Raw genomic sequence first — 25,796 nt, forward strand, 5'->3', positions numbered from 1 at the left:
ACAACAATGTTAATGTCTTCCAAAAAAAAAAATATATATATATATATATAATATACCAAAGCAGCTGTCCACCCCACCTTTCCTTTCATTTTTACCATATCCATTTCAAATACCTGCCTTAAATACCTCTCCCTTTCATATTTTCGCTACTACACTTTGCATTATAACATATTACTCTCAATTCAAGACTTATCAACCTTCATTTACAAGAGGATCTCATCTATCGTGAAAACATCGACTGCCACATGCCCCGATGTCGTTTTGACCATCGGATGCTCGCCGCACCCACAGCAGACAATAATTGCTCTCATCTATCTTAGGTTTGCTCTTCCTATGTGCTTTCTATGGTAGAAGGACTTCTTAAGCCCCAAAAGTGAATTAATGGAGGCTTTGTTATCTCTATCCTTCACAACAATCCCACTACTCTTGAGGGATTTTCATATTGGCACCTCTTAAAGTTGTGTAAATATTTTGGATTTTTTTTTTTTTTTTTTTTTTGCTCATTAGTGTAACACATTTTTGTATAGGTTATTTTACCTAAACTATTTTCACTTAAAAAGAACTTGTATAGGTTATTTTACATAAACTATTTTCACTTTACGTAAATATTCTGGTAATAAGGCAAACGCCAATCAACTTAAGGTTATATGTTCTAAATACACCTACGGACATGTTGAAGCTGCTAGTAGCTGTCGGGTTTGGAAACAACTAGTTATTTCTATCAGCTTTCTTCATACTAGGTGGGCCATGGTGCTCTAGCGGCAAGGGAGAGCAATCAGAATATCAAGCAGGACACAAGAAGACATGGTCCACTGAATGATGATCTTGCCACCGTAATCCCAAATTTGATACCATGACATCTTATAGAGGATCGGTGGAAAAGTTTGCCGGAAAGGAAGCAAACTCAATGCCCGAGAAGGATCACTGCTATCAAGGACAAACGAGAGGAAGAGAGGGAGGGGATTTAAGATAGAAAGAGAGGGAGTCGTTGGACGCTGCCACCACTGTTGCTATCAACGCTGCACGGCTCCCACTGTGCAGGGAGTCTTCCATGTATGGATGATGTTGAAGAGGGAGAGCTAAATGAGGGAGGAAGAGGGAGCGGGAGAGGGAGAGGGAGAGGGAGAGGGAGAGACTTTCTAGGCCTCTTATGCATGGTTGTCTCCAATTAGGAATTCACTCAAAACAGAGTTTTTAAGTCAACCCAAAATAGCGGCCAGATGGTGCAAAACTGACCAAAGCTGCTTCTATTACAATTCATGTTGTGGTTGGAACTCCCAAAATATCAGTATAACATATATGTAGAGGTAAAATAATTGGAGAAACTTTGCTTCCATCAAATCTCCACATGAAGTCAACTATGTTGATTGCCCTAACAAAACTTTTGCGAATCTTCATCTTCGCTTCGAATTTCTGACTGTTAAGCATTGAAACCTGACAGCGCTTGCATCAAAGAGATCCCTCTGAGCCCATGTTGAGCAGAAAAACAACTTGATCAAGGTATAAATCTGAGAAGTGTACAGACCCAAAGAATTTCAACTGCGACATGACAACTTCACTCAACCTCCTGGATGATTCTTTTTTTCCGTAAAGGCTCTGTGGGCATGCTTCCTGGGGCACTGTGTGCTCTCCTCCTCTCCTCTTTTCTCTTCTCAGCGTCAGTAATTGTGCGTCTGAGAGTAGCAGCCTTGTATATTGGTTTTGGCAAGTGTCTATGCCTGCATAATCATTTTTATTTTTTGTAAGTAAAAAAGAAAAAGAAAAATCCAGCATAGGAGGAATGATTAGAAAATTTGTAACCATTATCAAGCATTTTCAAAAATTTATCCAATGAATTGTTCAAATATGATATATGATCTACAACATAAATGTTGTTGAAAAGCTTGAAACCAGAAAATTGCATTAAATGGGCAGAAATGATATATAAGAACATAAATAGAGACGGAAATCTAAGACCTAGGGATGTTACGGAGGAACAGTCCAACAGTGGTACGTATACACATGATGACATCTACAGAACATAGCCCATCACTCAAATGGAATAGTATATAAATATAACAATGACCAGTTAGATAATTCTTTAGGAACATTAGAGAACATGGAAAATGTCTATCAAAGTTCGAATGGAGTTCACTAATAATGATATAACAGTCTAACTTGGCAGGTGAGGTATTTTAGCACTTGACTGCAAGGAGATAAAGATCATCTGATCATAGACTATCCAGGTCGAAACTGGCTGAAAACCATTTCGGTCAAGATCAACCATGCAACCCAAAACCAGACTGATCTAGATTGGGATCATCAGAATCACTTAAAATCCCCGATCCAGATTCCAGAACCCCTAATCCATGCTTGATGGGACAATTCACCCTGCATGTCACTACCAGTACATCACATTGTCAAGGCTCTCTGTATCACATTAGTGGAGACAACCAGAATTTCAAGTCATCGAGAAATTCAGCAGTGTTAGTTACAATTATCTGATGAGCCAAACTTGGCGGTGGAGGATCTTCGACACTTAGACCCAACCGCTAACAAGTAACAATAAGAATGGGTGCAACGACAAGAATGAACTTCCAGGTCAATATTCTCTAAACTATGCATGTCCAATATCATCAACAAGAAAATCACTCCCAGGTCCAGTTCCCTTTGTTTAGTTTCCCCATCTTACAACATCTCTAATATTAATAGATCCCAGTTATGCCCTCTTTCTGTGATTTTAGGGCCCTCAGATGCTATATAATGAACTTCTTCGCTTTCAAGTTTCTTAAGAATGATACCAGCATGAAGCAAGAGTGAACTACCAGGTCCATTTCTCAAACTTCTCAGATATAATGAATGAATGTGTCTACATGGAAGTTTGCATGTCCACTATCATCAATGAGAAAGTCACTCCCAGGTCCAGCTCCAGCTCCCTTCTAGTTCCCCCATCTTACAACATTTCTACTATTAATAGGTCCAATTATGTCCTCTTTCTGTGATTCTAGGGCCCTCAGATGCTATACGATGAAATTTCTTCGTTTACAACTTTCAAGTTTCTAAAGAATGATACCAGCATAAAGCAAAGCCTCAGAAACATGGATTTTAAATATTATAACAATATACATTATACAGCATATGCAAGTTATATATCAATAAAAAACGAAGGAAAAATTTTGAAGACAAAACTAATTGTTAATGAATTGTCAAGTTAAAACTTAAAAATTTGAAAATATCAAATTAACTGTCAAGTCATAAGCTGGTTAAGAGAACAAAAAAATGGACTGATGTACAAGCACAGGGCTGTCAACTTTTCATGGTCTGGGGAAAGTGAAGTTTATACCTCATACGTTTGATGGAGGCATGATTATGATGGTTTCCTTGATGCTTGTCCCAAGGGACAATAACCTCAAGCCTTTTAAAACACTGGTTTTCTCCTAGAATTTTTTACTTCCAAAAAAGAGTATACAATGCACAAACCCAGCTTACCTCACAATGCGCTTAACCTCAGGTAGGTGCTTGTAGCGATTCTTAACAGCTTCAAGGTACTCTTGCTTCTTACGTTCCCTTGGAAGAAGCTGCAGGATCGAGAAGAATATATCCAAAGGTAAGGGCGACAACTACCAACATTAAGCAGGCACTGACACTATCTAAACTTTTTAATGCTAGAAATACATGTACTAAGATGCAAAAAAATATCAAAGGCATGAAAGATTCCTGTTGGCAAAACTGAAGCCTCAGAAACATGCATTCTCGAACCTACAAACAGTATCCGAAATTGACGAATACATGCAAACTGTTTACATCCACCAAGAAGAAATGGCATATATCCTAAAACCCTTCTGATCCAATAATCAACAACATCCGATATATAGCTATCCTTTGAGCAATGGGACATTCAGATATTCTATTACATCAGAGCTCAAATCCATAATAAGAGGTTTTGAGTCTGTCCTCTTTGACTGGTTCCATCAGGTAGTGGAGTTGTACTATAGGTAGCAGCTGCCAATGACGATAATCTTGCCTTATCAGGCAGACTAGAGCTCTATGTTTGTCCAGGAACAACAGATGCAGAACTGAAGTTCATTCAGAAGTATTGTTGCAGGAAAAAGACCAGACCAGAATAAGGCCTGCAGTAAAAAGTGTTGGTGGTTGGACCAGTTTTTTGGTCCACTTTTTGTTGAGGTTTTAAATAACTGTTTTTTACAAACCAGAAGGTGGGGGTCTTATTGATGTATTTTCTTGTTTCTGTTGTTTCCAGAAGATTTCCATCAACAACTCACTCATGTCACAGGCTATATATATTGCCTTTGTTTTTTGTGGTTTCTTTCCTTTAATTCCTTCACATTGGTAGTGACACTATTATGTACTCGACTTTCTTGCAGACTTATTATCTGATTAGATAGATAGGCCCATAGGGCCTATCATTCATTAAAAGGGGTCAAGGGGGAAAAGGTAAAGAGTAATGATCCAGAAAAAGGTCACTATCCATGTGAACAATCATCCACTTCATAAAATCTTGACCCAAGAGATCATGATGGCATTAGATCCACCAAACAAGTAGAATTCAGAAACCAAATCTCAGATTGAATCAAAGGGCTAGATTCTGAGATCAGGGGGCCAGTAGGATTTCTTAAATCAGAATAATAACAGCGGGTTTCGGGCTCAGATTTGAATCATTAAAATAATATTGAATGTGTAATATAATCAATGCAGGGAGCAGCAACTGAGAATAAATACTGTTAGCAAGATTCAACTGAAACCAAGATGGAACTTTGATTCAAGAGATCGGTAATCAAGGAGATTGCAAGCACAGAATACTGACCTGGAAATTGATTACAGCAAATAAAAATAAGAGAAGAAGAGAAAAGGATAAACCACTAGAATCACCACCAATGGTTTTGGTTGGAATCACCACCAACCACTCTACAGATTCACCATAGTAGAAATTCTGATTGACTATAGAAATGAGGGCAACAGCCATCTTCATTCAATAAAAATGTGGGCTCTCTTGGAGCCTTACAATGATATTAAATAACTTGAAGTGTCTAGATTCAAATTGGGGCTAGGAATATCTCCCATCCAATAAGAAAGAAGTCCTAATTAATTAAAATAATAAAGCAAAAACAGAATAGGAGAAACCTCCAAACCATAAGCCAAAAGAAGAGTTTTAAAAAGGTTTAAACTCTTTAGTAAAGACAAGATAGAGTACCAACTAGGTGCAACTATTGTATTACTAGCATAAGTAATTACTAAAGACAAAGTAAACAAATAAAAGACTACGACCCCCGGGCCGGGGGGGGGGGGGGGGGAGCTTGTGCTGGCCCTTGCTGACCCAAAAACTGGGTGGACTGAGTCAACCCAACTGGGTTACTGAGTTGACTCAAGCTCTTTCCCTCCTTTGGTACTTCTTTGACTACCTTTGATCTGCATCAGATCACCTAGGTAAGTCCAACCACAAGGTCCAGCTCATTGACATACCACATCCCTCACCAATTTGTATATACATTGTAGTCTATCAGCAGTGAACCACGCTCAAAATGGGGTGTGTGTGTGTGTGTGTGTGTTAATTACTTAAATTTGTTAGGATAGGAAGAAGTGCCGCAGGGGCACATTGGGGCTTTCCCCCTTCCACCAACCCTAGTTAGAGTGGGGCGGCTGGATGGGGGGGTATACTTGTAATTACATTATGAGTTCTGTTTTGTACTCCTATAATGACAGAGTCATGATTATATATTATAAATAGAGGACTTGTCTGATCAGAAAGACACACAAGCATTCTCCTATTCTTCCTGTCAACAAAATTATTAGCTGGCTAACAAAGAAAACATAATAACATTCTGTAATTAAATGCAGAAAAGACTCTGTGGAGAAGAAGAGATTCATACCACCCCCAACTGCTCTGATGCTTTTGATTTCCATAGACGAAGATTGGTGTCATCGCTTCCCGAAAGAACATAAGTTGCATCACAGCTAAACTTCACGCAGAATACCCTACATGGATGAAAGAAATCCAAAACTTGAACTGGGCTTATGCAAATTTCTTTAACTACTAAAGATGATTTAAAACATAAAAGTTTGATTCTCAAGTGTTACTGGAGAACCAAGAAGAAATTAACAAAAGGGTTTGTGAATTCACGCAGAAAATCTACAGTATACAGAATGTCTTGATGGAAGTAGGAAAACTCTGAAACCAACGAACCTTTGCATTCTTTTAGTATGGTATATCTCCCGGCTATGACCACCATTATATTGGAAGATTCTTACCTACAAAGAAAGAAATTCAAAGTTCAAGTACTTAGCTGGTGTCTTACAGTATAACAATGTAACCCAAGCAAGGAAAAAAAAAGGAAGAAGAGAGCAGAGTTATAGCAAGATTGAGAACTCACTGTTCGATCATATGACCCAGTTACAAATTCCCGACCAGTGGGTGAGTAATCAATATCCATCCTGAAACAATGCTGAAGTATCAACAGAAATGATATCCTAAATGTTCACACAGAAGTCAGTGGGGGATCATCTCACTTACACAGCAGAAACATGATCTTTGTGCACACATTTTGCTTCATCCAATTTTCTAGCATCATAGCTATAGCAGTTGCAATCTTCATTTGCCTGCATCAGTGAAATTAATAACAGTTGCTTACAAGTTACATCCACAAATAGTGTATATGAAGGAGAGAGTATTCTCATCTAGATCCCTGAACATCCTAGAATGTGATATTAAAGCCCAAAGACAATGTCAATATTTAACCAAAAGTTCATAAGGGATAAACTTTGCACAAAAGCTATTGTTTTAATACGAGAAAATTTTCTGTTGATGTGCTTACAGCTGTGAAGTTCATTGGCTCCATTGGATTCCAAGAGATAGAATTGGTTTTTGTCTGCAAAAAACAGATGCAAGTCAGAGAAAAGGCATATGAAAAAGTAATTGAACAATTATATCAGACTTATTAGCATATTTAAATCTTCTTTTGTAATCCCTAGCTGACAAAGAGAATGACATTTAGATGACTGGATGAAGTTGAATTGGCTTGGCAGTACCCTCATGATAAGCTTCCTTGCAGGGGATGACATACGCAAATCATACAGTGCTATGCTGCGGTCACTGCAAACAAAAAAATAGCATTGTTGTGAAATATAAAGAAATAGACATACACCCAAAGTATAAGTATGGATCTAGTTGCACTGAATGGATTACTTGTTTGAATCAAACATTACATTGCAAAAAGGACAATTTAAAACCCAACACGCTTGGTGCAGTAGGAGATAACCTATTTCATGTCTTGTCTTTTCTCTCAAGTATAGAAAATTACCATGGTAAAAATTATGAAAACAACAGCACCTCACCTTCCCAATGAGTTGCTCACCTATTTTAATTTTGTGGGCGACGTCATCCTCTATGCCACCATTTACAATTGATACCAGATATCTAAAATACTCACTTTAATGAATCTCCCTCTCACCAATACTCACCACCTCATTATTCATCGTAGTATGGCTAAAGTTAAACACCACATATTTTGTCTTAGTTCTACTTATCTTCAGCCATTTTGATTCCAAGGTTGATCTCCATAGTTCCATCTCAGCATTAATCCCAACTTTTGTCTCATCCACCAAAACGGTATCATCAGCAAAAGCATACTCCAAGGCACCTCATCTTGAATGTCTCTGGTTTAATCATCCATAATAAGTGCAAACAAATAAGGGCTTAAAGCTGATCTCCGATGCAACCCAATTCTAAGTTGGATTCAACACTTGCTATTATAGGGGTTATTCAAGAACTAATTTTTTTTTTTTTTAATTAAAAAAAAGAGCAACCCAGTGCACGAGGCTCCTGCTACTGCAGTGTCTGGGAGGGGTAACTATACGTCTATACGCAGCCTTACCACCCTGCTTCACAGAAGAGGTTGTTTCCAAGTTTTCAACCTGTGACCAACATGTTGCAATAGTGCAACTTAACCATTGTGCCACAGGCTCGCGCACTAATTGTTGATCTATTAATTTTAATATCAGTGACATAGACTGACCTATATTGTTTGGTGTATTGAATCTGAAACCAGATCGTCAAAAAGATCAGTTGACTGGTCAAACTTGAAGTCTCCTACTCCAATTAGGAATTAACCATTCCAGCAGATCCAACCCTTGAATCAGGCTGAAACTTTCAGCAAATATTATAGGCCATTAGAGGAGAAATCGACCTGCATTATCTAGCCATATGAGTAGCTGAAATTTTTTTATGAGTTTTTTCTTAAATATGGAAATTTGCTCTCTGTTTGCGATCCTGTTTTGGTTGGTACTGGTTAGAGGTTACACATATCAGAAACACATTATCAATAGGCTAAAATTAAGCTTTGGGTAGTTATATCATAGGTTCAGCCTTTTATCTTCTTGGGTTTCATTGTAATGGACCTAATCCATAAGACCATAAAGTGAGGGTAAAGTTAGTACACGGGATTACTCCATGTCTCTGAATTCTGTTTTAAATTTCTAATTTGCCATCGAATTCTGCAACTTTCCTATTCCCAGCAGGATTACTCCACACCTCTGAATCTGTCCATCAGATTTAGATCATCCTTTGCTTACCTGTTATATTGGCTCATTACAGCAATCTGCCAGAATTTTATGCATATCAAATTTCTTGACTGAGTTATTCAATCTGTATCTGGCAATACAGCTTCTGGACCTACTGCTGAAAAATATTGAAGAAGCTAGCAAACTGAAAACATATGGGTGTGCGTGCATGACATAAAGGCTGACTGAAAATTAACTGATGTTTTCTAAATAATAAATATTGATGAAAGAATCTTAGCAATTAAATAAACATTTCTCTCCTGAAAACGAGAGCTTTGCTCCACATATCCAGCTAGAACTCTAAAGAAGTAAATCAATAAATTATGTTTAAAATATTGTTGTCAGAAAAAAGACATGAATAAAAGCTGATTGACAAGAACCTCCACAAAACTTGTGCGAGTGAACTTGAAATGAAGATTTTCATCTTTTTTTTCCTATTTCATATTCGTGATGACCTGGTGATGCAGATTAAACATAAGTGGACTTATTTTATTAGGAATAATCCTTGGGTTGGGTTATACATGTGTTGGGCCTTTAGTCCAATGTGATTTTTTTATAATTATTTTATTATTATTTTTTTTTTTTATCTTTTGTAATGCGCCACTTTAATGGGCCTTGTTAGAAGTCTATCGAGAGAAATGAGGAGTCTAGCGCAAGTCGAAGACTCCTCCCTTGGGTTTTCCTAGTCCTATATACAGTTAGAAGTTAGCAATTAGTATTAGTTAGGCACCGTTTGGTATTGTTCATAAAAAATGTTTCTGTCGTTTTTTGGTTTTAATAGAACGAAAAAACGGAATCTTCTGTTTGGTGTGTGTATGTATCGTTTCAGTTGTTTTGAAACTGAAAGTGAGAAAAAAACGAATAAGGCTCGATTTGACGAAACACCCAAGAGGTTGTTCCGTCGGGGGTGTTTCGTTTCAAGTAATAGATATTGAAACGTTCGTTCCCGATAATTCTTTGGGTCCACGATAGAGAGAGGAGAGAAGAGAGAACCCAGCTCGCCCCCTTCTGAAATCTCCAGGTAACTTCGCCTCTTCTCCTTCTTCTCCTTCTTCTTCTTCATCTCTTCTAACCTGTTTCTTCTTCTATTCTAACCTCTTCTGAAACCCTCCTCTCGTTGATGCTCACCTCACCAAAACCCTAGATTTTTGTTGATGGAAATACTTCGATTGTTGAAGGTTTCGAAACCCTTGATTTATGTTCGACTCATCACCATCTATTTGGGAAAAAACCTTTTCCCTCAATGACTTCTCTGAGGAGTCGAAGCTCGCCCACCACCGCTGCAAACTCACCATCTATTTGCTTGCATGCTCATCGTTGTTCATTGTTTTAACGTTACATTAACGGAAACGAAATGGGTTCTCAGTACTTCTTCTTCATCTATTATAATCACAGAGCAGGTATTGGGAACAAATTTAGGGGTTTTTTGGACCACCTATGACTGACTGATTCCAGAGATAGCGATCGATAAGCTTCAATGTTTTGAGGAGAGAATATATTTTGGAACAATAGTTCCCGATAATTCCAGAGTCCACGCATAGAGAGAGGAGAGAAGAGAAGAGAGAAGAGTGAAGAGGAGCTCGGCCCCTTGTGAAATCTCCAGTGCAGGTAACTTCGCCTCTTCTCCTTCTTCTCCTTCTTCATCTTCGGCTCTTCTAACCTGTTTCTTCTTCTATTCTAACATCTTCTCCTTCTTCTTCATCTATTGTAATCATAGAGCAGGTATTGGTAGCAATTTTAGTGTTTTTTTGGACCACCAATTTTAGGGTTTTTCTTTTGGTAACTTGGTTGTGTTTTAGTAAATTTCGCCCTAATTATAATTGATTACATGAGGACATGCACAATCAGAATTATCTTTCTTTATGACTACTAAATATAGTGATTTACTTCACTGAAAGGCGTCTTCTTTGAATGGTTTAGCCTATTGTGTGTTAATAGTTGATTAAACAAGCAGATTGGAAACTAGAAAAATGGTTTGGCATCAAACAACAAAAATCCACTGCCTGTCGGCAGCCCTAAAGCTTTCTTTCAGTTCAATGCATGGTTTCAAGAATTGGAGCTGGATATAAATGCAAATAAAATGTGTTGCTTTGATGCTTGTCCTGGTAGACAACTTTATGTTAGTGTGATTGCTTGTCACGACAGTAATTTTACAAGTATTAATTCTACAATAAATACCATGCTCTGTAATAAAATCTCATAAAGCTACTCAGTTCAGGGCACAAGTTCCATGCTCTGTAATAAAATCTCACTCCTAAAACAGAGAACAACTTTTTTGTTGCCAAAACAGATAACAATAGAATAGCAACTTAAAAAAAAAAGGAAAACCATTGAAGAAACTAACACCCAATTCAAAGTTAAGACAACATTAACTTGATTTCTTTATTATTTTCCTATGCTTGATTTCTTTGTTATTTTCCTATGCTTGATTTCTTTGTTACCTTGCTTGGTTTTATTGGTCTTTCCAATATCTCTCCCCAAGTCTGATTTTATTGGAGCTTTACCACTTTGCATGCGTATGATTCCAAATCTGATTCCTATATCTCTTTGGTAATTTATATTAGATAATTATAATAAGACATTGTTATTTGGGTTTCTTTGTTACTTTGCTTGGTCTTCATGCATGTAAGTTTTATTTACAAATGTTTGTATCATATGTGAAGATGAGCTTTGTTATTTCTTTTTTTAATGTTTAGTCATTTTTTGTCCTAGTATGCTAACTTTTACACTAACTTATAATGTCTAGCTATTATGTCTGGAAGTAGTATCCCTGCCGTTAAGTGGTCAGAACTTGAGACCACTGTTTTCATTGAAGCAATGAAAGAAGCTGTAAAAAATGGTCACAAATCCGGTAATTCTTTTAACAAAACTGGATGGGAGGACATTACAAAGCAATTTCAGCATGCTTTAAATCGTACAATTGGGAGAGAACAATTACACAACAAGATGAACAAGTTGAAACACGAGTATCAACAATTCAAGAGACTGCTTGACACAACTGGATTTGGGTGGAACTCAATGACAAAATCAGTCACAGTTGATGATGAGTCCGTATGGGATAGGGCAATACAGGTACAATAGATTTCACTAACTAGTTGAATTATTTAAAAATTAGATTACAATGAGTAGTACATCTGAGTGATACAACGACTGCTTATGCAGGCAAATCTAGGTTGGTTGAAATACAAGAAGTATGGACTAAACAATTGGCCAGATTTGAGCATGGTATTTGGGGATGCATATGCTAGAGGTGACTTAGGGGTTGATAGTGCTCAAGATTTGGATGGCATCGAAGCTGTTAATACAGTTGATATTGAGCACGTCGTTGACTCCCCTAGTACCCCGGTGCATATAGGCATGACCCCTTTCATGAGGATACTCATACTCCAACTCAGACCACCACAAAGCGAAGTCTTGATAGGACACCCACGGGACAAAGAAAAAAGAGTGCCAATAAGGGAGATAGCCACGTGAAGGACTTGTATGGGAAATATTTATCCATTAAAATTGAGAAAGCATCCTGTACTTCTGTTACATCTCCAGTTCGTGGTGGGGAAGGTGCATCTTGTCCTAAAGATTTCAGTGTGAGTGCATGTGAGGCGGTGTTATCCTCCATGCCGAATATATCAAAGGAGATATATTTGTTACAGATGACTTCTTCTATGCCCCCACTCATGATAGCAAATTGTGAAATTTGTGGAAAGAGTTGTGGTAAATATACAACCAAGTCGGGTAAAAATATTGGAAGAGAATTTTTCAAGTGTCAAGATTCATGTAATTTTTTCATGTGGGTGGACCAACTACATCTATTTAGATGTGGTAAAGGTCAATGCAAAGTACGAACTGTGACGAAAGGTCCAAACAAGGGACAGTATTTTCTATGTTGCCCAAATTCAACTTGGGTAATTTATTTCAACGACTGACCTATACCTATAGATAATTTTAGATTGTTTTTTTAATTCGATGTTAAATTTCAACGACCCTAATCACATCTATTATTTGATATAGGCTAATAACCGTAGATGTGGTATGTTTGTATGGTTGAAAGATGAAACACATATCTCTACCATACAACATAAATTATGTTCAGAAAGCTCAAGCTCAACATCAACATCAACATCATCCACACCACCGTCCGTTTCGAACGAGTACATGAAAGAATATCTGAAAGGGACACTTAAAGGATTAGAGGACCAAACAAATAAGATGAAAGACATCCTCCATGCATTCAAGTCTTTAGACTTGGAAAAAAAGTGAAAATTTGGGGAATTATGTAATAATTAACTTGCACAAGGCATTGTTAATATTGTATTTTATTCATCCTTTGGAATTCATGTTTTTTTAGTTGGTATGTAATATTTTATTGTCCCAAAAGAATTTATATGCTTATAGTATTTTAATGTTATTTCTGTAATTATTGACTTAAAAGAAAAGAAAAAAAAATAAAAAACCGTTTCTGAAACGAGCATTACCAAACGGCAGAACTTTCGTTTCTTGGTTCTGAAACTGTTCTAGAAACAGATTCACCAAACAGCCCTAAATCGTTCAGAAACGGCGTTTTGACACAGAAACTGAAATTTTCGTTTTTGACACGAAACGGAGTTTCTGGAACAGAAACGATACCAAACGGAGCCTTACATATTTTGTTCTATTTTGTTCTTTCTCCTATTCCTAGTAGGACTTGTAATAGCTATTCTATTTGATGAATGAAGGAGGGCAGCCCCAATCAAATCGATTGGGACTCCCTTTGCTCCACAATGGCAGGTCTCTCCTCTCCTTTTCATCTCTTCTATTTACATGGTATGAGAGCTGTCACCAGTGGCCATTTTGAGAGTCATAATAGGTTTCTGGTTTGAGGCGTGTGAAACCCTAGTTGATATAAGAAGAACTAGGTTCTTGAAGGACCTGCTTGCTGATTATATATTTGCTGCTATCGATTTACTATTACTGCCGAATACCTATTACTTCTGTGCTATCGTGAGTAGAAGAAGCTTATTTCTACTGGATTTTTCTTGCTGTTGCAATCGTATGATTGTTCCTCTGAACTAGTGTTGCTGATCCCTTGTTCTGCTCTCGCTGCTTGGCGCTAACAATGGTGATGTATTCTCTATTGTTAAATGTTTGCTGATATAGTGATTTGGTTCTACCCTTTGGTCGAAGGTTGAAGATAAAGCAATGGTTCCAAGAGCTTTACCCTTTTTTGTTGCCGCTGGTTACTCCTCTTCCATCGTGAGGAAGAAGATGTTTCATTGTCGTTCAGCATCAATTGGGGATTACATGAAATAATTACGGAATTGCCATTGGGCATATATACGGTCATTATTATTGCTTTGGTGGGCCCAGGATCACCTCAATTTAGAATTTGCACTTTTGGAAAAATTGGTGCTTGCATGCGTGGTAATTGGAGTTATTTGTTCAGATTGGCTACCGTAAGGGGGAGATTGGAAATTATTTTATTGTGGTGATAGGATTCTTTCTGATGGAGGTTGATGGAAAATATTTGTCCTTGTGTACTGCTACACGTGAGGGGGAGATTCAAATTATTATCTGCTCGATTTGATTTATTGTCTGCTCAAGATTATTTCATTTGAAGATGTATATGCTCGTGTTTGTCCTTAGCAACTATTTTATCTATTGAAGATGGTATATTCAACGACCTGATATTGTATGGTATATTCAACAACCTGGTGTTGTTTGGTCCTCAACGACCTGATGCTATCTATTTCTCTGTGGAATTTTCTGTGAGACATCTGTTTGGGGAGATCTCTGTTTGAGGCTCGTGAGTGCTTTTATTGTAGCTATTGGGAACTACAATTTTATTGATGTGCCTTCTTTGAAAGGGTTTTCGTTGCTTTTGGAGTTGTTGATGGCTTTATGATGGTTGATTGGAGTTCTTGTTGGTCCAAGTTGGAGCATTATTTTGTTGTATGTATACTCCAGCTTGAGGGGAAGTGTTAGAACTCTCCCTTGGGTTTTCCTAGTCCTATTAGGACTGTGGGTTTGGGTTTTCCTAGTGCTAGTCCTATAAGGACTGAATACAGTTAGAAGTTAGCAATTAGTATTAGTTTCCTATTTGTTCTATTTTGTTCTTTCTCCTATTCCTAGTAGGACTTGTAATGGGTAATGGCTATTTTGTTCTTTCTCATTCTTGGTAGACTTGTAATAGCTATTCTATTTAATGAATGAAGCAGGGCAGCCTCAATCAAATCAATTGGGACTCCCTTTGCTCCAAAATGGCATCTCTCTCTCTCTCTCTCTCTCTCTCTCTCTCTCTCTCTCCTCTTTACAAACCTATAATATGGGTAGTAGGTAGTAGGTAGAGGGCAGGAATAAGGGATTAGTTAGATAAGTGTCTATTTATTTATTTTCATTACTAAGTGTTTTAGTTAAAGAGGCCGAGCCTGTGGCGGGAGCAAGGGGTAAAGTTGCGTACATTTGCCCCTCCTAGACCCTGCAATAGCGGGAGCCTTGTGCATTAGGTTAATCTTTTTAAGTGTTTTAGTTAGGCTGGATTAGGATTCTATAAGTCCACTTCTGTTTTGAGTCGGATTTCTTCATTCAAATTCCTAATCAGTTTATGTTACCTAATTAGTTAAGGATTAGGTTAAGCCTTTCCTTTTTAGTGTTTTGAGTTCGTAAGGGGTCCAACATGAGTTTGAAAGGATCCAGCATTGTACATGAATTTTGATTCATGAAAAACCGACTTTATTCCTCTCCTTCCAACATGAAGAATCCCTTGTGTTTGATCAAGGAACCTTATTTTAAAAAAAAGCTTGTTGGTGTTTGATCCATCCAAACAACTTGCAGTGGGAACCCAGGTGCCCTTCTCTTTCCCTTATTCTTATTCTTCTTCCTCCTCCAATAACAAGTACTGTTTTAGTTTTCTGCAACTAGTATTTGGATTTAGGAGTCATACGCAACGGTTTTTTACTTAATTTGAGGGAATCCAGGCATTAGACCATCCTCAAATTTTTAGGAGTTGTGATGCAGCATTGAAGACCTACTAAAGGAGGAAGAAGAGAGGGGTCAACCGTGTCAAGTATGGGCCGACCAGGTCTAGTTTTTAAGCCTACGGTTTGGGCATAGATGGGGTTATTTAGTTTCTAAATTTCAGCATTATTATGCTCCTAAATTCAGTTGTTTTATTTTCCTAGTTTCTAATTCCAGTTTTAGTAACTGGCTTTTACTAGTTTCCTATTTCAGTTTTTAGTAACTTTGAGAGTTTCTAAGTTGTATTCACCCCATCATTATTATAAATAAAGGAGGGCTCTCACACTACAGCCCACAATTTTTCTGAAAAAAAGAGTGCGTTTTCTCCTTGTGTGAGTTTGATCAAGGTTGCTAGGGCTAGATTTTGATCTAGTCGACGCCTTGTGGTGAGAAGCCCAGGTGGTTCTTGCAAGTGTCTTCTTCTCTTTCCAGTTTTATTTTCTAGGATCTACTGTTGCCATCGAACCAGGTATGTTATATTTCAAATTCTGCCCAGAAATCTAGTCGGCCTCTTCTGTTGGGAGCAGTTCCAGCCATGGGTTTGCTCTCTAATTCTGGTCGATAGCTCCTCCCTATACAACTAAGGATCGACCCAAGTCTGAGGCTATTCTGATCCCTGGTTGCTGAGATATTAGAAATCTCCTTTTTTTTGTCTTTTAGTGACCTGTTCTGTCCAGGGTTCAGATCGGTAGACCTGACTTTACTTCCCATTATTATTTGGACTGTGGTTCATGGTTGTCAGATGTTTGAACCTATTTGAGTTACTTATCAGTCCCTGGTGTAGTCCTAAGGGCTGGCTAGTGATTTGTCCTTGATTAGTATTGCCTATTGAAATCAACAGCCTGTTGAACTATCATATATTAATCTGATTTTCTGTTATGTTGCTGGGTTGGTTTTGGGTTGTTCTTCGGATAAAAAAATCCTGCAGTTGAAGGCTTGATAGTTAAATCTACCCTAGTCTACATTAATTTGCCCTGAACTCTAAAAGAGGAACTTGACAAGAAATTCTCTCAGATCAGAGCTGCTGAGCTGGACTTATACTGAATTTCCCATTCCACCCTTACCTCTTATTCTGAGATTCTGCTTTCTGAATATTGACTCGATTTGCCGGTTTTAATAATCTGTTACTGCTGATTTTATTGGTCCATGTTCAGAATGGTCTTCTTCATATTCCTTGAGTGGTCAAATTACTAATATGCCTCTTTCCTAGTGCTAATAGGATTGGTTCATAATTTCTTACCATTCCCTCGGATCAACCTAAGATTTTCAGAAAGTGTTCTGCCCTTGTTTCACTTAATTCGACTGGAGCTTCAGTTCAATCTGACCTGCTGGTTTTGAGTTATAATAATTCCTCTAATTCTAGTTACATATTCTCTGTAATTCAAACACTTTTTTTTGGGGGGGTAAATAATTCAAAGACGTTAGGTCCAATAAATGCTGAAGGAAAAGAGATACATAAACCTTCTCCAACATCGATTAGAACAGTATGATATAGTGCAACTTAAATTAGGTGAAGTCTAGCAATTATCTCATACTTCAATATATTCCAGCTCAACTGGGAAGTGACAAAAAACTGGCTCCAACCTATATTTGAAGAAAATAATGAACTTATTATACATTCTCTAAGTTACATGGTTGTGCATACCTTGCTGATGTAGCTAAGACATTTGGTTCTCCAGGATTAAATCGAGCGGATATGACAGTGTCTTTTCCCCATTCAAAACTGTTGACTGGCTGTGACCTATTAGGGAAGCACTTCAAGTCATATGAAATGGGATAGCTCATTCAGTTACAGGAAGAGTAAAACACGTTAAGATCAAAACCTGTTGTGATCCCAAATATCAACTTGAGCACCAGCTGTGGCAAAGAGATCACCTTCCCATTGGTGATCAACTGCCCTGAAAATAAATTAAAATTTAGAAAATTATGTTATGCAGTGACATACAGAAATCAAGCAAGTAAATCTAGATGACATTTTTTATTTTATTGTGAAATGATGTCAATAATAACTCATTAGGGCGAAAATAGTCTAGAAATTCTTACCAGAAAGCATTCTTCCAAACATAAACTGCCAATGGCTGGAAGTATGTAGCATGAAAATCAATAATGGGTGGCAGAAAAAGTTGAAAAACAGAAAACATGGTTATACAAAATAAAGATATAGCCGTTATCAGTAATGACCTTGGGAGGATTATCATATGAGTTTTCGGACTCCATACTACTTGCAACAGGAACATTCCAGAGCCTGACACTGATCATTGAAAAAAAATATAATTTTACTACAAATGCAGCATATTATATAACCAATGCCATGGACACATTTATGAATTTAAAGCTGGTCCTATGAAGAAACAGTTCCTTACGTGCAATCTGTTCCACATGATACAAGAATTCGCCCATCGGTAGATACAGTTAAACCCCGTACAGCACCTTGATGACCAGGGAATTGACAAACTGTTCGTCTGTTTTCCAAATAGTTAATATCACAAGAAAATCCCATCACATACACATGAAATAGTTAGGGTGTGCCCAAAACTCAAGAATATATTAGATTGGCATCTAACAATTCAACATATAATCAAAATTGGAAAAAATAAAAAAAAGGGCCTAAATATCTACAATTTTAATTGATTTTCATAGGAATAGATAATTTGACTAATAGCACTGTAATATTACCTGGAAGCTATATCCCAAAGACGAATATCTGCCAATGAAGCAGAAAACAATCAATAGAGGCAATTGGTAAAGAGGAATCACTAGAAACAAAATAGATAACTCTATTACAGTAATCTCAAATATACTAACTGGGAAAAAACAAAGAGACATGAACATCACACTCAAACTTTGTTAATCATTATTGTCACTGGGTTGGAGTTTCTTTGACTGGTAAAGCAAACAATCACTTTGAAATGGGTATGAAGTTACTATTACATTGCACTAACAGATGCCTGAATTTTGAGGCAGGTTCAAGGAATCCAAGTGTGAAGACAAAGGTAAACAATCGGTTCATAGGTGATTTGTTCACTTCATAATACTAGCTAGAATCACGATCATGCAATAAGCACAAAAAATCTAAGCCTACATTTCTCTACTTATTTTCATCCAGAATAGATTGATAAGAAACATGTAACATCATTTTGGAATCAATTCCAACTGTCGTAGAAAACTTTTACCAAAAAAATAAAAAAGGAACAACAAAGTTTTCTGAGTTATAAGATATATAAAGAGAGAGGAAGGTACCTCCATCCATTGAACCTGAAAACATCCCTTTTAAGTGATTTGGGTTCTTTGCCATACATGAGATTGCATCAATGTGTCCATTCATTGCACCAACAAAAGGTCTTGCGAATATCTAATGATTCAATAAAACCCAATGACTTAAGAAGCAAACTATACATCAAACACCTAAATTTCCAGATCAGGAAAGAAAAGGGTTGTTACCTTTTCCAGTTTCGCAGCATTAACAGCACGAACATATTCGACAGCTTTCTCTTGAGTTCGCAGGTTAGGGTCGAAATTCCGGAAAACCCTCTGTTCGAAAAATCATAAGAAGGCAATTACAAAAGGTTTCCAACCAAAAAGTATGAAATAAATGTTACACTTCTTCGTGGTAAAGGAGGAATTTTCCCAAATAGAAAGATAAAAAAGTACCTGAAGATCTTGGCTACGTTCACGGGTGAATTCGTCAGTAGAACGTGATATTACTTTGATCTTCATGTTTGCAAAACAGGAGAATAGCTTAGGCTGCCTTTGGATTCGATTATGTAAAGCTTAGGCCGCCCTTGGATTCGACTATGCGAAGCTTTTCAATTTCACTTTATTGTTCTGGATTTGAGTTCAAACAACTTAACTGTACTGCCACCAACACTGGGAAATCTAACTCGCCTGAAAAGATTGAATGTGGAAACGAATGAGCTTGGAGAACTCCCTTATACAATTGGGTCTTGTTCATCACTTGTGGAGCTGAGATTGGATTTCAATAAGCTAAAAGCACTTCCAGAAGCAATTGGGAAGCTTGAATGCTTGGAGATCCTTACATAGCACAATAACAGAATCACAAGGTTACAACTAAAAATTATGCCTATGAAAAGAAGCCTAAAGATTCCAATAAGATCCGCGTCTCTTGGACATTTATTTGAAAGCAATCACAGGTCAGAAGAACATTCAATTTGTGCACATGAGAAGAGTCATGAAGAGAAAAACATCTATATTAACTTGAAATAGATAAAACCCAACAATCTCTCCTTCCTCCCCTCCCATCTGACCACCAGAAACATGATATGGGTTAAATGCAAATGACTGAACCCCACCAAACAAAGAGAAAACACAGAAACAACCCCAGAATCCACACCACGGTACTCCAGCAACTGTCCCCTCTCTCGCCCCGGTTTTCGAAATCTTCCCTAAAACATGACCCTAAGAGCGACAGAGAGAGAGATAGAAGAGAGCGAGAGCGAGAGAGACATACCTATGAGAGCTGCCTGAGCGACGGCGGTGAGCAGCGACAGCTGCGTAAGAGACGGGAGGTTTTATGAAAAGTGGGTTTTGAGGTTTTTATCGGGAACGGGCTCTTTTTTTATTTCCCTAAAGTTGATTTTAAAATCGAACTAAGACCTAAAAGGTGTTCCTTGATCTCCACTCGTGGGATGATTTTTTGAACCGGTTTATTTTCCGGCATAGAAACGAGAGAGATGTTACATGCTTTTTTTTCCTATTTTTGTCCTAAAATGGAATCTATAACTGAAAAGATCATCTCTAATCATTACCAAATTGATCTGTAGACAAAACCAATCACCCCAATGCCAAGCCCATGATCTCTCGAGGCAAGGATAGAGGTTGGCCCATTAACCTGGTTTCAGGCTTAAGACTAGCCAAGGGAAAATACAACCAACAGTCCGGAATGATTGGTTTTCCTAAGGGTGTCAATTTCAAGCCCGACACATGTATGACCCGACCTAGACCGGCCTGATTAATAAACTTGTCAAGGACAACACATTTATAAATAGGTAGCACACGGTGTAGCCACCTAGCCCGTCAGGCGCTTGACCGGCTGACTCATTTACAAGCCCGATTTGAACCAACTCCTTTAAGCCCGACCTAGCCCGACCCCTTTAATACTACTTGTAATTTTTTTTAATACTATTTGTATTTAGTCCTAAGGGTATGTGATATGTACAATTGAGATGGTAGTAATTATTATATAAACATTCATCTTTTTTATGCATAGTTTAATTGATTTTAACTTACTAAATTTGGGTTATGTAAGCATAGTTTAATTGATTTGAGTTTCATGGATTAAAGATCAAATACTTTAGTAATTTAGTTATTTTGCGCATCTTTTGGTTAATTCATTTTAACAATTAGATTATTTTCTTTGCTATGTCCATCTTTGTCTCATTTTTTTGGTATTCCTCTTCAAGCACATTTAATGGAACAATTTTAAACAGGACCTGTTTAAAGTCCATTTAAAGTTAAATAGGTTTATAACCCGGTTAAGGCCCATATATGGTAGTCCGATTAAAGCTTGAGACCGATCGATCCGATTATTAACTGTACCATGTCCCCCAAAACTAGGCCCGTTTACTTAAACGGGCATTCATGGTGCAAGGCTTCCAAGTGGTCAAGCCTGATTATGCTCGACCGAGACCGGCCCGGCCCGATCGGTTGACACACCTAGGTTTTCCTATTTTGGTATTCTTCTTCCCTAATCCCCTTTTTGGAAGTATCCGATGACTCGCCATAATTATCAATTTGAGACCCTGCAACCAATATGGTGTTGATAATTGTATGCCCAACACAATTAAGAATGAATAGTTCTCTTGTATGTGAAATTTATTGTACACAATTATGATAATGAAATGGGTTACCTGAGAACCTTAAATGTAGTTCCTCCACCAAATCTTATTTCTTCCTCCCTCACTTGAGCAATCCAAGGAACTCATCACTACAACTCTTGCGTTTGTCAGTATCATACAATAATGAGCATCATAACCCTATCCAGAAGCAGAGTTCTTGCGTCCAAACACATGGTGGAGTAAAATGAGTGTCCCCCCCCCCCTTCAAACAAAAGGCTGGCAAGCAGAAAACTCTTTCCCCACACTCTCTTTAGGTTTCCCAAAACCCTAATTTTTAGGACCCTAATTTTATAACTTTGGATACCCACTTAAAAGTAGGTTTTTTTAAAGTGGGTTTTCTTATTGGTGCAGTTTTGGGATTTTCAATCCCGTACAAAGTCTATAGTGATAGTTTCCTTTAATAACAAATACATAGTAAATCCCTTCAATAACAAGCATCCTTGTTTACTATAAAAAATAAAAGAAGTAAACTCTCTTTGGGTATCTTACCTAATCCAAATATCATATAATTTACACTAATCTAATTAATGATTTTTATGATTAGATACATTAAACAAGATTGTTTTGGGGGTAATTTACAGCGCCACCCCCTGGAGAATGCCACAATTATAAGACTACCCCATCTGTTTCACCAAATTATACTCATACCCCCTACCATCAGTCATTATTAAGGAATGCTATGAAATGATGCTTTTGCCCTTATGAGTAAAACAATGATAAGTTACCCATTTTCATTATCCCCAAAATACCCCTCTTTACCATTTTACCATTTCATTCTCCTTATCTCTTTCTCTGCTTCCCTCCTTCTCTCCATACTGCAATCAAGGGTTCAAACGAGTTCCAGCCGAGTCGAGTACTTCTATTTAGTGCTCAGCCCACCTCCTCCTTCCTCTCCTCTCATCACTATCTCCTCCTCTTTCTTCCCTTATCACTGATACAATGTCAGCCTCCACCATTGCTCCTATGACTAATCATCTCTGCCTTCCCAACTACATCCTCTTCACCTCCTCGACTAAAATGCCTGTGCTATTCTCCCACTTCCCCACTATTGCCCACAAAGGGGTTTTTGATGATATCGATCCCAATTTCAACATCCCCAGTTTGGGTCCCTTACCAAAATCTTGGCTTCTTTCGCCTCTCTTTTGACTTAACTCATATTTTTACTAGACTTGTGGTTTCAAATGGTCGAGGGCTCATCAAGGCCATAAGGATTCAACAAACACGTTTCAAGGAGTGGAGCCAGAGACCCTTGCAGCAGCCAACAACGACAAAGTCTTAAGTGGTCTCCCACCAGTGATTGCAATTGGTCCATTGGAACCATACGAGTATGGATAAGGACCTTGGCTTTCATGGCTGGACCTCCAACCTGCAAGGTTTGTGGTGTATGTAAGCTTCGGGAGCAAAACGACTTTATCTAAGGATCAAATCAGAGAGTTGGGTGTTGGTTCCAATGAAGGAGAGGTTGGAGCTGACAATAGCAGTTGTCGCCTGACGAGAAGAAACGCAGTGGTCGCCGCCTGATGCCATCCGTCGCTGATGCTGCCACCACTGCTCTGAATGATTGTTGATGGTCTAAATCCCACGATTTGGGAGAATGGTAAATTAGGTATTGGAATGGGTGAAAGAATTAGTAACTTGATACAAAGGTATTTTAGGTACTCCATATTTAATAAGGATATTTTGGTATTTAAAATAAAATATAATTGCTGACATCAGCATATAAGGTATAATTCTTAACAGTGACTGACGGTAAGGGGCCTGAGTATAATTTGGTGAAACAGAGGGGGTGGTCTTATAATTGTGGCATTTTCCAGTGGATGACGTTGTAAATTACTTTTTTTTTTTTTTTAATATATATCAAAGGAAAAACAATCTAAATTAAGATAGAATAGCAAAGATACAGTGTTATGATATACATCGCGTTTTTGTTAGCCACTGTCATATTAGCTAGTTTGGCAACAAAAAACAACTACTTCATTAGTAGGCCAGAAACAAAAAACAAGGTTTTACATAGTTTTATACACATCCAAGAAAAGGGGTGCTACGCTCAAAGGCCATGAGGTAGTGGTTAGGTCAAAAGATAAATTAAGGAGGGCCTTTAAATTGCTCCAAACTTCCTTCACATCCCACTTTCATTGCAATGCATGTTGCGCCCTAAGTAGTAGAGCCCTTGCGCATCCTTTAATGATGTTTCTTGTCAACAGGTAATCTGCCATTAACAGGGAGCACTTTCCTTTAGATAGAAAACAGACTGCCACCCGATCATATTGTTGGTGGGATTGGAAATCATGACACATGTCATAACTATATAGTTGAGAGTTGGGACTTTGGGAAGCATAGAGCCATTGGGAGAAGGAGATACCTGATTTTGTGGTGGCTCATATGTGGAGGTGTGGTAAGTTAGTCCACTGAAGTACCGGTTTTAGGATTAGAAAAGGATTAGATTTTTGTTTATTAAATAATATATTATTCCTATGAGACCAAATGAAATAACATCAAATAATAAAAGTAGAGAATAAGTTCCAATCATTCCCAGGGATTGGGAGAGAATTAAATAAATACATAAATAAGTTTTGAAAGGATTGGGCAATAGTCTGCAAATCCAATGGGCCGACTGTCCAGATACGCTTGGAAAATTCACATGCGAGAAAAATATGTCATGTTGGTTGTTGCAAAAGGCACAATCAACCTTATCAACAGTAGAAGGGGGGTAGAGGAGGACTAACTGAATCGGCTAAGGGGTTCGAACAATTAGGAAAACCAAATGTCAGTATTGCATCCATCACCAACTTTGTGGGCAATCAATTTAAAAATAGTGGGGAGAATACTTACAATACTGTTCCACGAGATTGAGCTCTTCTTCCTTAAAGTGGAAAGGTGGAAAATGGACCTATTTGGGAAGTACTTGGATGAGAGTACTTGAGCCCATAAAGCGTGAGGTTCAACAAGAAGTCTCCATCCTAATATTAGGATGAGGACTCGGTTTTGGGTTTTCGAGTTCGTAATTCCTAAGCCTCTATTAGACTTAGGGGTGCATATTTTATTTCAACCAATCAGATACAATCTTTTTTCTCCTGCTTATCATCATTCCAAAAGTGTAAGTAGATAGAGTCCAATTGGTTGCAGATGCATTTAGGAAAAAGAAAGCTCGACATAAGATAGGAGGGGATAGAAGATAATGCAGATTATAAAAGTACAATTCTCTCTGCAAAAGGAAGGTTAGATTTCCAGGAAGATAATTTGTTCCTTACACAAGTCACTATGTGATGGAGGCTCTTGCTTTTAGCTATATAACGAAACAAGTTAGTCCCAAGGTAGGATGTGTTTTTGTCAATTTCTTTGATGCCCAACAAGTTACAAATGGATGATTTATCAAAGGCAGAGACATTTGAGCTAAAAGCAATGCCTCTCTTATTTAGATTAATAGTGAGCCCAGAGAGGTCAGAAAAAAGGTCAAGAATACCCTTAATGGTTAAAACATCATATAGCTTGGCTCTACAAGAAATAGAGGTATCATATGCAAAAAGCAAATAAGAGATTTATGGAGCATTCCGAGCCACTTTGATGCCCCTAAACAAATTAAGGTCTCGGTAAGCCTTCAAAAAACATGAGAGGTCCTCCGTAGCTATAAAGAACAGAAAAGGGATTAAGGGCCAGCCTTGTCGAATTCCTTGAGAGGGCTCGAAAAAAATGAAAACAAATCCTTGCAGCTTAATGGAGAAGGAGGAGGGACTAATGAGGTCACCTCACTTTTCTCCAAAACCCAAGAAGTCAAGGATTTCTCTTAGGAACCCACATTCCAATTTATTATAGGCTTTTGCCGATCTAGTTTAATAGCCACCCACCCAGTCTTACGTTTAACCTTTTTGAGACAAATGGAAAATTTATTGGGCAATAATAATGTTATCCGAAATTTGGCGTCTAGGAACAAATGTTGATTGGAAGGGTGAAATGAAACGGTTAAGCACAACTCTGATAATTTGGAATCTTAAGACCATGACTTCCTCAAAATAGTAGATATTCACAAACTAACCCAATTAATTGAATATTAATAATTTCACTAAATAATACCACATACTAGTTTGTAAGGATGTAATTATATTACTGTTATTACAAAAAAATAAAAAAATATTTTTACACAATTATGATAATGAAATGGGTTACTTGAAAACCTCAAATATAGTTCCTCCATGGGATCTTCTTTCTTCCCCCCTCACTTAAGCAATACAAGGAATTCATCGATACAACTCTTGCTTTTGTCAGTATTATTCACTAATGAGAAAAATAATTATATCCAGGTGCAGAGTTCTAGCGTCCAAACACATTGTGGGGTGAAATGAGTGCTCCCCCTCCCCTAATGAAACACTCTATCCCCCACCTGTGTTGTTGCCTATGTGT

General features: G+C 37.7%; 1 protein-coding gene across 2 annotated transcripts; it reads right to left on the bottom strand.

The window, feature by feature from the left end:
- Nucleotides 1-1,158: 1,158 nt before the first annotated feature.
- Nucleotides 1,159-20,166, bottom strand: LOC122079962 (DDB1- and CUL4-associated factor 13-like). 2 transcript variants are annotated; one of them, XM_042646773.1, is made up of 18 exons: nt 20,012-20,166; nt 19,195-19,575; nt 18,985-19,074; nt 18,784-18,895; nt 18,220-18,247; nt 17,907-18,005; nt 17,725-17,794; nt 17,587-17,621; nt 17,367-17,441; nt 17,189-17,284; nt 7,024-7,087; nt 6,810-6,863; nt 6,509-6,594; nt 6,369-6,429; nt 6,182-6,246; nt 5,868-5,973; nt 3,469-3,557; nt 1,159-1,718 (listed from the first exon to the last, which is right to left on the bottom strand). In XM_042646773.1, the coding sequence occupies exons 2-18, from the start codon at nt 19,258-19,260 to the stop codon at nt 1,556-1,558; spliced, it is 1,359 nt and encodes a 452-aa protein (XP_042502707.1). In that variant the 5' UTR covers nt 19,261-19,575; nt 20,012-20,166; the 3' UTR covers nt 1,159-1,555. The 2 variants fall into 2 exon arrangements, with proteins under 2 accessions (XP_042502707.1, XP_042502708.1); XM_042646774.1 differs by having other exon boundaries at nt 19,195-19,428; nt 20,012-20,164.
- Nucleotides 20,167-25,796: the final 5,630 nt, after the last annotated feature.

This window comes from Macadamia integrifolia, chromosome 5 (genome assembly GCF_013358625.1).
Source record: "Macadamia integrifolia cultivar HAES 741 chromosome 5, SCU_Mint_v3, whole genome shotgun sequence".
Lineage (NCBI taxonomy): Eukaryota > Viridiplantae > Streptophyta > Magnoliopsida > Proteales > Proteaceae > Macadamia > Macadamia integrifolia.